The 13539-nt window shown below is 36.1% G+C and overlaps 1 protein-coding gene across 1 annotated transcript in view; it reads right to left on the bottom strand.

Annotated features, from left to right (window-relative positions):
• The window catches only part of PDE3A (phosphodiesterase 3A), a 302847-nt gene that overhangs the window by 31206 nt on the left and 258102 nt on the right, over positions 1 to 13539 (bottom strand). Inside the window, exons 6-10 of the mRNA XM_025403467.1 lie at positions 11119 to 11338; positions 7446 to 7531; positions 6164 to 6318; positions 4113 to 4250; positions 1409 to 1520 (exon numbers count right to left, since the gene is read on the bottom strand). Of these exons, the coding sequence (XP_025259252.1) occupies positions 1409 to 1520; positions 4113 to 4250; positions 6164 to 6318; positions 7446 to 7531; positions 11119 to 11338 (711 nt within the window). The remainder of the gene's footprint in view (positions 1 to 1408; positions 1521 to 4112; positions 4251 to 6163; positions 6319 to 7445; positions 7532 to 11118; positions 11339 to 13539) is intronic.

The raw sequence follows: 13539 nt of genomic DNA, 5'->3' as shown, positions 1-13539 counted from the left end.
TTTCATATTTCTCTTCCAGCTTCCATGGATTTGTCAGTCAGATGTTCCCAGGGGCCCTGGTACTGTTCAGCTTCTCTTTGCCTTACTCCAACTGCCTTACTCTGACTGTATTTTGGTCCCACATTCTTCAGAAAATCTCATTGGTAGATTCAGTTCTTCATTCTTTTTTTCTATGATACACTATCTGCTGTGCATATTGATTCCAATGTAGCATGTGGATGGGATTTTGAAAACAATATGCTCATAGTAAATCCCTAGGTTAATGTGATACCGCTTCCTGGAAATACTTACGCTTTATCAGTATTAATTTTTTTTTTAATGTAACTTCAGCTCTTTACAATTATGAAGAAGTTATGGGACTCTGAAGTCTGAGGTGCATAAAAGCAAATATAAAAGCTTTTAAAACTTTTAAGCTTAAAAGTTTTAAACTTTAAAAGTTTTAAAAGTTTAAAAGCCAAAACACGATTTAAATAACATATTTCCAAGACATGCTCCAATCAACATATTATGTTTGATTATTTTTCTTCTATGTATTTATTTCCTTAATGTGTTACATGGTTTTTGAACATCTCCATAGTTTCCCTGTTTGGACCTATAGACATTGTCTCCCAAACCATATATTTTGTAGCTCTGTAGGACCATTTTACTTATGTGTTCTGATTGATGGTTCCTGAAATGCTACATAATGAAAATTTAACATCTCCTCTGTGTTCCAATTTCTTGTTATTATAAATGGGAAACTTATTCCCACAAGACTCAAAGCTTGAATTCTTGATTGTGTGTTTCCCTTGGGTCTTCCCATTTACCTGATTTTTTAAAATGTTTCTCATCATTTTTCCATAACCACTTCCAGATGTCTCTTCTATTTTATTCATCAGACCATCATCCTCCTGTCCCTCTAAACACCAGCCAACTTTATCTTATGTGGAGAAAACATATATAGTGACTTAACTCTTCAGATGCCACAACAAAAGTTGAATTCACCCAATAAAAGGGATGGGTTACTAAATGAGCAATAAATTTAGTATTTATTTATTTCCAAAAAATAGCCATATTAAAGTGGACTTATGTTGGAATTACTGTGTGCCAGGCACTCAAATAACCTCTTTAAAATTATAATCTTATTTGATCCCAACAATCATATGAAGCAGGTATTATAATCCTCATTTTATGGACTAAGAAATGAGGCACATAGAGCTTAAGTAAACCCTAGGGTCTCATACAGCTGAAAAGTAAAGGAGCCAGGATTCTAACACAGGTGATATCTCCTAATCACCATATGATGTCTCCATATTGAGTGTCTACCATGTGTAATTCTGTGCTACCTGCTAATGATTCACTATCCCACTTACCCACAGCAAATTGGACATATTTTAAAAGTATTATTTCACAAATCAAGCATACTTACAAGGAATATCCCTGTATCCAATCTCCAAAGCATGAAAATAATTCATAAATTCCCTAATTGGAATTTTAAAAGCTTCAAAGAGGCCCATGTCTTCAAAAAGTCTGTAAGATACCTGTTAAAAAAAAAAAAAGACAAAGCCTTATGAAACATGAAACATCTCTATGTGTGTGTCAGACGTAAAGAGAACGATGGTAAATATTGGTAACTGAAAACACTAAATGCCTTTTCAAAATCTGAAGGATGTCCTTTTAAATTGGTTAAAATGATAATTATCAAAAGGCAGGCTGTATATTGAAACTGAGGACTTATTTCCATTGTACATGTCTCTTTAAAAATCTTTTGAAATTAGACTTTTTCCACTTAGTCTCAGCCAAAAGGTGATGTATTGGAATGTTCACATTAAATCATTTCACTGTCCTAAAGTTGTACTATGGCAAAAATATACGCATATTTTCCATAACCAAAATTTCGTAATTTTTGTTCTTGTAAACTCAAAAGAAAAAATCTCAAAAAGTTCTACTGAGCAAGTCATCAGAAGCTGCATTTGCTCAAAGTTTAATGTCTGGGAAATTGGGAAAGTAAACAGTGACTAATGAGGATCATATATCAATATATTACTCTGTTTTTGGAACATGATTGGAACAAAAGATACATTATTGAATTTTGCATGAATCTAATTGTTAATTATCCTTAATCTTTTTATTGTCTACTGGTATCCAGGACTCTTAGAAAACATTGTGTGGCAATTTTGGTCAAGTTGTTTTCTCCCATTCCCAGCTCACAGAACTTCAAGGGAGTGGTTGGTACCCGTAATGAAATTCTGTACGCCGTCATTTGTGCTGTAAAACCGACTGTTATCATAACCATTTTTCTACTAGGTCCGAATCCTCATTTGGAGAACTTGAACATATAATAAGTCAAGGTGTTTTATGAAGATATGAGAAGCAATTGAAGGAAGGTAAAAACCCTGGGCTTCTGATATGGATAAATCTACTTTGGAATCCTGGGTTGAATATTTACTAGATGACTTTAGAAGAGTAGCATATCCTCTTTTAAGCCATAGTTTCTTCTTCTATAAAATACATATTTAAAAAAAATCCTGCACTAAATTTACTGTGAAGATTAAGTTTTTGAGAGTCTGTGAGATATACATCAAATATAAAATGAGATGAGATGTGTGTCTCTATACCAGGGAACATACTCCCTAGTGAAAAAAAAAACTAAAATAAAATAAAGAGAGAAAATGCTTCTTGGTTCATTGCCACATCCTGTGGCCCTATTACAGGCTTATTTGCAGGAAAGATCACTCCCTCAAAGTTGCAGTTTGCCATGGGTTTCAGAAAGAAGATACACAGTCTTCCAGGTAAGGTATGAGGCTAAGGTGAATTGGACAGAGCAACTATCCTTAAATCTGTCCTTAAGATCAGCTAGTGTGAGACGTTGCTTAGCACTGAGAAGAAAGGAAGGGAAGAAGAACAGGACTCTCAACTCCTAGTAAAGTGCAAGGGCTGCCATTATATTCCTCAACATGGTGATGGACAGAATAGTCTAGCAGAGGCAAAATTGAATATTTTACAGACTTTGTAAGAATTTTTTGTCTCATATTCCATCAATAATGTTAGTGTACCCCCAGACTAGACAGCCATATGTGCTTGTAGAAGCAAACACTAGAAGAAAGGCCTGCTATCTTTTCCGTTCAATCTTCACAGATTAGGATCCTCACCCCAAACGAAGTTCCACATTGAGACATGTGTTGAGTGGTCCAAAGACAGCTCATCTCTGATGCACTGCGTAGAAATCAGCATTTCAGTGATTTCTCGTCTATTGTTTTGCAGAGAAGTGTTAGTGGCCCCAATAAATCTGGGTTGGGTCCTGAATTCTTACCTAAGTCTGATATTCACAACTTTGATGGTCCTTACTATCTCTGCTGTGATACTTACTCAAATTGATAAGAACACATCTAAAACATGTGAAGATAAGCTGATACACATTATCGCACCATCCTCTTTATTAATTAAGGGTGTGTATTTCAATGGGTATTCCGTAGTACAGCAAATCTATCATTTTGTTTTGTGGTTTGAAACATTTTCAAATTCTTAATTTCTACTTGTTTTCTTTCTTCTTCAGCAAAACGAATAATTATTTATGTGAAAAGCCATGAAAGTAGTCTAGCCTAAAGAAAACAATACTCAGAGGCTGGTTATGCAGCAACAGTATTATTCTATAACTCTATGTGATGTGTTTCTCAGAGCACTAAGAGGAAACACATTTTGGCACAATGTATTACCTTTGATAAGGTCTAAGTGCTGTAATATTCCAAAGTTTTAAAAAAGTCATTGAAAATAATTACAGACAATAAGTTAGTATCTCTAAACAGGCAGTTTTCTTCTTTTAGGGGCTTCAGTCAGATTTTCTTTTGCTTAATTCTATGAATTCTAGATCATTTGTCCCTTGTCTATGTATCTCTATCCCCGCCTACTTTGTCTTTAAAAATAAATCATTTTTTAATTGTAGAATATGACATCCGACTCACTTGAAGTTCCAGTTTCTTTTGTTAACCCACCACCAAGGAATCTACAGTGTTCCAAAACTTCCTTTCTCCACACAACACCTATCCACAAGTGTCAAGAATTTACAGAGCTTTAAGCAACCAAGGAACTGTTTTTCCTATATTTAAATTAGTGTGAATGAATGCATTTCTTACCTGACTAAGAATACGGCCACATTTTCTTCCTATATTTTCCACTAAATCGAAAATCGGAAAATTCCAAGTATTTAGCTGCTCCATAATTGAGTCCAGGTTATCCATGACAAGAGGTTCGGGAGCAAGAATTGGTTTGTCCTGTAATGTTTAACGTTCAAATACTTAAACAGCATGCAGTTTTTCTACAGGGCAATTTGTGCTTTGTGAAATTCAGTAACAACTGTGGCTATCGGAAATAAATGACTTAAAACTCCAAGGTGAATAAGTGATTTTGCTTAAAAGAGTCAAGATGAATGAGACATTGACCCCAAAGTAAGAAGGAAAGGAACGAATGCTGTTTCAGATATAAATTGTGCACTATTAGGTGCTTGCCTATCACTGGTCCATATACACTCCAGCAAAAACATGGATGTTTCTTCTATAAGTTAGTATAACTACTTTGGGTCTACTGTAAGGTTCTTAAATAAAGTTTTAAAGACTTCAGAATATTCTGTAATTGCATGTCAATTTACGTCTCTTCATAGTTATGTAAATTTTTCAGAGATGAGGGTTCCCTCCTTAAATTAAGCTCTCAAAAGAAATCCATGAGTAGGAAGACTTCATCATTCCTACCATTATTATTAAGTTTATATTAATGCTTTAAAATGGACATAGGATTAATGTTGCCACATTTTTTAGGGATTTTAATTTATTTCATGTGATCGACTGTTTCTTGAGAAACATGCACTATGTAAAAGTAAAGGTTTTTTATAATTGGTCCCAAACGAGGATGTTATTAAAAGCACATTTGCCAAAAAAAAAAAAAAAAAAAAAGATAGATAATGAGGATAAGGAAACATATAAATTATTTTACCTGATGATCTATTTGACTTAGAAATACAAACAGTAAATACAGTAAAAGAAAAATGGTAATAGCAGCCATTGATGATTACTTGAGAGTCAACAGTTTTCTACCACTTGCCACCTCCCCACAATGAAGTTGACTCAAATGTATGCTTCCATCCTCCTTAAATGGATCTTTTCAAATACACAAAGTAAGTAATCATTAAAGGATATTTTAATAGGTGGCTAGTGCCAATATATGCCTGACAATATTACAAGAAAAACAAATATTGGTTTATGTTCTAAGTCAAGGAGGTACTAGAGAAAACCAGCAGATGCCCTAAGTCAATGAATATCTTCTTCCCTCCCTTCCTTCATCTTTCTTTTCTTTGTTTATAAAATATTGTTTTAAGGAATGAAATAATACATTTTCCTGTATATACTTTTTGATTGGGTTAAGAAATATCTGTAATCATTGTGTAACTGTAAATGCTTATGCTTTTAATCACCAGATAATAGAACCACTAAGAGACCAAAAATGCTTGGAAAGAGAAAAAATATATTGATAAGTATGGGAAGGGCTGTAATACATGTGTAATCCGGATGAAATACATCTGTAAATCTCATGTTTCAGAGATTAATTTCTTTTTGTTTTGTTTTGTTTTGTTTTTTTTGAGATAGAGTGTCACTCTGTTGCCCCGGCTGGAGTACAGCGGCATGATTTCAGCTCACTGCAGCCTCTGCCTCCTGGGTTCAAGTGATTCTCCTGCCTCAGCCTCCCAAGCAGCTGGGATTACAGGTGCCTGCCACCATGCCTGGGTAATTTATTTATTTATTTACTTTTTTTTTTTTTTTTTAAATTTTTTGACAGAGTCTCCTTCTATTGCTCAGGCTGGAGTGCAATGGCGCAATCTTGGTTCACTGCAACCTCCACCTCCCAGGTTCAAGGGATTCTACTGCCTCAGCCTCCTGAGTAGCTAGGATTACAGGCATGCGCCACCACGCCCAGCTAATTTCAGCATTTTTAGTAGAGACGGGATTTCACCATGTTGGTCAGGCTGGTCTTGAACTCCTGACCTCGTGATATGCCCACCTCGGCCTCCCAAAGTGCTGGGATTACAGGCATGAGCCACTGTGCCTGGCCTCAGAGATTCATTTCTAAGCCAGTATCTGTAACAGAAGCTGATCTCTCAAGTAAATGAGTGAGTTAAGTGATGATATGGGACTACCAGAAACATCATGGTCTCAGGAGCATAGGTGCTGCAAGCCGACGCTTTCCTCAGAGGCTCTCTCAGGCACTCTGTTTCATCTTCATTCTGTACAATATCACTGCTGTCACTGTTGTTATTGGTTTCATAATCAGAGGTAACTTGAGCAGTGTCATCTACAATTAAAAGAGAACAACTTATTACGAGATCCACAATGGGGAAAGGCGGCTCATTTAAGCAAATTTTGCTAAGATGCATATGGTAAATATACTGTTTAGGGAAACAGGGCTTTCATGAGCTTACACTCCAAGAATATAGGATCATAGGGTGGAGAACATCACACATCTGTTAACAAAGTAAAACAGATGAAAATTATAATCTGTAATCTGCATGACATTCAATAATCCCTCAATAATATTTTTTAGATCAACAGTTCATACCTTTAACAAATCCTAGGACTTTATGTTTCTTTTTTCTCTATTTCTCTCCCTATACGTTAAACCACTGAGTGACTATAACACTCTAGAATGGGCACATGAGGTGGGAGAAATTGAATTGACATACCCAGGAGTAAAGCGCTCTGTAGAGCACAGAGTGATGGCATATGCTTGGGAGCATGGGAAATCCTATGTATCCAATCCCATTTCTTAGAATCCTGTGGCTTCCTTCCTTATCTGCTCTTTTTCACTGTCCCCATTTCAGTCAGCAGGAAACTGTACTAACTAAAAGACCAATCAGTAAATACCCAGAATCTGACGTCTGTGCTCTCTGAGCTCCTATGACATTTCTCATAGCTGAGTAAGGTGCCTGAAGGAAGTTTATTGAGTATTTGCTATGTTTTGGGAACCACTTAAAGTACTTCCAATGTCAGAAGTAGCAAGATAAAATAGTATTTCTATATAGTTCTATATATTATATACAACGGCCTCTTGTGTTTTAGAAATATACACATGTATAAATGTATAAACACATTTTGGAAAGCTTTGCACCCAAACTTTACCAATGATTAACTCCAGTGAGTAGGGGTACAGATGATTTTAATTTTCTCCCTTGTCTTTTTAAATCTGCAATTTAAAAAATCAGGCCAGGCGCAGTGGCTCATGCCTGCAATCCTAGCACTTCAAGAGGCTGAGGCGAGAGGATCACTTGAGGCCAGGAGTTTGAGACCAACCTGGCCAACATCATGAGACCACGTCTCCCAGCACCCCCCCAAAAATCAGAAATGTAGGTCACCGTTTTGATCAGGAAAACAAAAATAAGGCAATTTCCATTTTGGGAAACAGAATCCAAAACAATGAATTACCTGTTCTACTTGGTGTCCGAGTGGCTACCCCACTTCTCTCCAGGGGCTCGTCAGCAGGATTCCCTTGGGAATATGGTCTGCCACAGCTAAAAAACATTGGAAAAGTCATAGGCACATACCATCTATGTCTACATTAAGATAAACAACAATAATCAAATATTTCTACCTTCTGCTTATTTGTTTTGTGAAAATACTCATTTTGTTTGATACATAAATGCTGATATGCAGTGTACTACTTTCTTTTTTGTGAGACAGTAGTCACTACAAAGGATTAGAAAGTTCATTTGACTCTCAGTCTCCTCCTCCTTTACCTAGATCATATTTGAGGTGAAAGTGATGGTAAAATTTTGTTAGATTATTTAGAGAATACTGGTAGGCTGCGACTTACTTATAGTGGCCATTTTGCAGGTGTTGATCTATATTTGGACAAGGGTTATCTGCCACAATAAATACCTCTGTGCCTGCTTAAAAGCCTCATTATGGGCCAGGCTGCTTAAAGGCTCATTATGGGCTCACGCTTGTAATCCCAGCACTTTGGGAGACCAAGGCAGTTGGACCACCTGAGGTCAGGAGTTCAAGACCAGCCTGGCCAACATGGTGAAATCCTGTCTCTACTAAAAGTACAAAATTTGCCAGGTGGGGTGGTGGACGCAGTAATCCCAGCTACTCAGGGAGGCTGAGGCAGGAGAATCACTTGAACCTGGGAGATGGAGGCTGCAGTGAGTGGAGATTGCACCAGTGCACTCCAGACTGGGTGAAAGAGTGAGACTCCATCTCAAAAAAAAATAAAAAATAAAATAAAAAAAAAGAACCTCATTGTTAGATTTATTTATTTGGGTTATGATATTTTCATGTCTAAACAGACCTTTAAGACAGGATAGGTTGAAACAGAATGATAGTATATGAATTTTACGTTTTGCTACAAAATAAAAAATTGACTTCTTTTTATCAGATTGATCAGTTACTTGTTAAGGCCCTAGGGAAATGAACAAAAGACGGGTGCATTTTGATGACCACTGAATGTATGACTGACTACAGAGGATGCTGGTTGAGAGAAACAGGCCCCAGAAGTACTATAAACCATCAAGAGAAACAAAGTTAAGAGAGGTAAGCAATGCGCTCTACCAGAGGGTGTTGGAGGAATGAAGTTTGACTGTTTCAAAAATTAAACAGTAACCCCACAAATGACCTGGCTCAGGCCATAAACTGGCTCTTCCCTCTTCTATCTTGTTTAGAGACTTCATGATTAGATTTTGATTCTGCATTTCGCTGCTGGGTTCTTTCTTTCTGACTAATATTACAAAGGGTCTCAGAGGATTTATTTGTTTGTTATTTAACCACAGACTACCCACTCTAAAATGAAAAAAGTAGTGATAGCTTATTGTTTAATATCTTAAATAACTCATCATTTTTTTTCCCTGAATTGTGCTCGTGTGTGCGCTAAGAGAAGAGCATTTTCCAGGAAGACCTCATCTGCATACTAAGTAACTTTACTTTTCAACCCTTGAGTGTAAATAGAAAAACATTACCTGTAAAATATTTCTAATTATTAAATCTGTCAGTTTGGGTTAGAGAACAAAAAGAAAATGATAGGACAAAAAGGAAAAAGAAAGGAGATGGAATTGGTAGGCTTACATTCTTAGACGAAGCTCAGAAGAAGTTGAGTTTATTAGCCTGAAAATTTTTTATTGCAAAGTAATACCTAAAAGGACCATTTAAATTAGTACTTCCAATATGCCAGCTCTCATGCCAGAAAAATAGCTTGTTGCATAGACATTACAGCAGCCAAGAGACTGGGATTCAACGCCAAACTCTTCAAGTTCAGCAGGGGAAACCACAACAATTAGTCGTGTGTTTCTGGAGCTCTCTGTGCCTACATGGGTGGCTGCCTTTAAGGCAATAATAAAACCGGGTTTGAATTACAGATTTATAAAGCCCAAACAAATAAAACACACACTACTGGATTTATAAACATTACTGAACAAGTAGACAGTGAAATCCTCTTGTTTTTCTCTGAAACCTTTTATAAAAATCCCATTGCATTCTTCCTGCTAAGAACACAAAAACAAACAAACAACAACAACAAAAAAACCACAAAAAACTACACTATGATGAAAAAAGCTATGTGAGTGGTAGAGCTTTTCTGAACATCTCTCTCCTTTCTTTAGGGGACTTATTTTCCCAAAGTCCGGAACCCACAGTGGGAGACTCTCCCTAAAAATGCTGAACCCAGATGTCCTTGATGAAGATTACTCCACTGGGCTTCATCTTGGCTCAGGGTGCATACAATACAACAATGTTTCTTAATTGTGTTCTGCCAAACATTAGATCCGTGAGCAATTCTTGGGTGTTAACCCAAATAAATTGGTTCTGTGGTCAAATAAATTCAAAAAACACTAAATGAAACAACAAAAATAAATAAAGAGGGATTCTTTTAACAGAGCTTCTCAGAGTTTTTAATAAAGCCATGTGTGTTGTGAATTTCTAACAGGGAAGTATGATATATCTTCTGAATAGTTTACTACAGAACTTGCTTTTTTGTGGAAAAGAGATGAGATTAATATCCCGCAGAAATTATTTTATTAAAAAACTCATAGAAGGCAGCAGAATAACTTTTGCATAGTAGAATAACTTTGGCTCTGGGCGAACAAATGAAAATAATTTCTCATTTAAAAATGTCAGTAAAGAGAAAGGAGGTAAAAATAAAAATTATAAAGAACATTCATTTAATTTACAGAGCTTATGAGTAAAAATATGAAAATGAAAATTATAAGGCTTAATATAAGTTGCTATTTCTTAAATCTGAATATATTGAAAAAAGCTGAGTCTGTGAAGTAATATTTGATACTAGAAAACCAACATGTTACTCATTTATTCAAACAGTTATCCTCATCAACCTCAGAAATGAAATACTATTTTATTCAAGGTACTCTCATAGTTAAAAACACTCAACTGTTTTTCTACTTAAAAAATACCATAATGCTTTAAGATAAATTATTCAAACTATTAGTGAAGAACAATAAACATACATTAACCAGTAAGAAGAGATAATTATTTCTTGTGACAACCCTGGCAAAATAATTACTCTAGCCACGCTAGGCCATTTTTTTCTTAACCTCTGTGATAGATAACACTTTGTAATTTTGTTTCAACATGATAGAATAGCACATACAATTGCTTAAATTGCATTCAGAAAACTATTTGAGTCCAGCCATCCTGTGCGATGTATTATTCACACATTTTTAAACTGTAAAAATGGGAAATGCAAACTGACGATTAAATATGGCTAATATCAATGCAACAAGTTCCCTGGAGAACAAGTACAAACATTCCAACAAAATGAAGCATTACAACAGAATACTTGATATCATTTTTTAGTTATAAATTTTCTATATTCACCATCAGGAAACAGGCAACATATACAGCTAACGATTTTGTATCCTCTCTAAAGATTAGCTGTATGAACTGCATGGATTCTAAACTTTGTTAATAGAAAACTACTAAAACATAAGTTTTTATTGTAGTCTATTCAACACAAATCACATTATCCTATACTTGGTTGTCAACTACTTTGGCAAATCAACCCCAAGCTGCGTGGGCTGGTGGTAGGTATTTCTAGGGGAAAACCATCATCAATTTTATTATTAAACTTCAGTTCATAAAAAATCCTTACCTGCTACATATAACAGGTGGAGTCAGGATTTGAGGGGATAGGTCAGGGGCACTCTGAGTGTAAGTTAAGGTCCTGTGAGAACCTAGACTTTGTTTGACAGTTGTGTCGGCAGATTCTGGAAACTGCACTGCAGAAACTTTGCTGACCAGGCTGCTGGCAGGAGTCCCTTGGAGAGGTGAGGAGCAGGGCGATGAAAGAGGTGAAATTTTAGCGAGGGCACCTGAGAAAGAATGAGAGTTAAGTAACTAAACAAATGTCTTTAAGATGCAAAATTGCAACTGTTGAACTTCACCTGGACTCTTACAAACTCAGTAACAACCACGTGCCTGCTCAGGTCACTGGGCTGGCCTCCTCCACATAGCAACATCTGAAGCCAGTGCGGTTGGGGTGTCTCCACAGCATTCAATGGGAGGAATGAATCATCATAAAAAAATAGTGGCAATGTTGGCACGTACAGTCAAAGCCTTGGTGTCCTGGAGTAACTTCAGGACAGGATATTATTTTCTCCTCCCATTTTTGTTTCTTCTTGTCATTCTGACATGGAAATAATAGTTAAAATTTTCTCATATGTTGATTTTCTCTTAGGTTGTGAAGGTTTTAGCAGGAACAGGATCTGCTATTGTTTTAAACATTAACCAGTATCTGGGGCAGAGTTCAGCAGGCATCAGATGCTTAAAATATGTAAATAAAGAAGATGCATTACTGAGAGGAAATTAACCTTCTTAACAACTCGCAGTTTCAGTGAAATAAGACCTTTTGGTGTGAAAGATTGCTTTGATCGAAATAATTTTTGAAGAAAACATTTTAAAATGTAATATAATCCATTTCAGATCAAACAATAGACCTAAAGCTTCCATTTCAAGTGTGGGTATTTGTGCCAAACTGTCTGTATTTACTCTAGATTGTAAGAGTTTTACAGGACACTGGCTTAGATTTCAAAGTGTGGCTGTTGGAAGACAAGGAAGATATCTTTTGAAGTTACTCTCTCCCAAACACAGAGAAGGCAGCCTGCAATTAAAATGGAAAAAAGGAGAGAAATAACTTCTGGCCAAAAACCTGCTTACTGGTTTTCATGATTTTATGGCTGAACAATGTACTGTAGGGCAAATGAAATGACATTATTAAAAGTCGTTCTCTATTTCTCACCACTTAGGAAAATTTACAGCCATCCACCTTCACATCATCAAATTATGTGTGCGGTTAGCTGGCAGTTGGCTTACAGCAAAGTTTGTTTCCAGGATGTAGCTTCCTCAAAAGTTTGATTTGTCACACCAAAGGTTTTCTGGTCCAGTGAAAAGAATATTAAGTTTGTTGAGGGAGTGTGTGTGTGTGTGTGTGTGTGTGTGTGTATAATTTTCTTTTTAATTTCTTGTTGGCACTGTGATTTATTTTTGTTGTTGTTGTTGTTAAAGATGAGAAATCTCACTCCCCCCTTGCTTCAGTGTGAAGAGCAGCACTCCCTTCTAGTTCTTTCTCAACCTATCTATTGTTAATTCCTAACCAGCCGCTCAACCCCCTCCCAGCCTTTATACTAAGCAAACAAAACCACTTCGACCCAGAGAGTGTAAAAAACCCTCCCAAGGTCACAGTACTAGTACGTGGAAGAATATAGAGCAAACTCAGCTATTCTTAGTAAAATGAGGCTTATAAGCCAGTACCTCTATCAGAGACTATCCAAGGGGGAAGTAAAATCAATGGCCTATTAGGCAGCATTTGCATTGCTCCTTATGTAATGCCTAATGGCTTTTATTTGGGTTTCTACTTCTATTAAAAAGACTCAGTTATTTTTCCAAAGATAACGACAAGCCTTCACATTACATAGTATCCTGAGCCAAAAACAAATCAAAACAAAAAATTAAGTTCACAAAGGTTTTAACTCAGAATTTCCCAGCCAATGTATGATTGTGTGCAGCAAGTGGGTTCCAAGTTTGCTGTGAATTATTTACTGGTTGAAAATATTTTTTATAAAAGAAATATTTTATTTGGAAACTCTAGAATAAACTCAATTTTTAATATTATCTCCAATAGCTTATAATTAGTTTTTCTCATTATAATTTTATAAAATAAAGGAAATCTAGTTTTAAAACTCAAAATCCCTTCTCATTTCTCCAATGCTATGGTATTCACAAATACTATTACACATAGATGGGTGCTGTGATGTAAAGGTTAAAAAGGGTTGGTCTAATTTTGACCACTTTTTGGATTTAGACTGTAACTCCAGATAATCTTAGAAAGGTACCATAGCCGTTAAGGAGCTGAATCCTAGTAAGATGTGGTAGAAAGTTTAGCAAGGTATCTGTACTGAGTATCTCAAGGATTTATTCATCCAACAAGTATTTATTGTGAGTCTTGCTCCATGGATGGAGTAGGGTACAAAATAAAATCCCTGCTCTTAATGGAGCTCCCACCTCTTTAGGGGAG

Source organism: Theropithecus gelada, chromosome 11, assembly GCF_003255815.1.
Source record: "Theropithecus gelada isolate Dixy chromosome 11, Tgel_1.0, whole genome shotgun sequence".
Lineage (NCBI taxonomy): Eukaryota > Metazoa > Chordata > Mammalia > Primates > Cercopithecidae > Theropithecus > Theropithecus gelada.
This window is presented reverse-complemented; position numbering and strand designations above follow the sequence as displayed.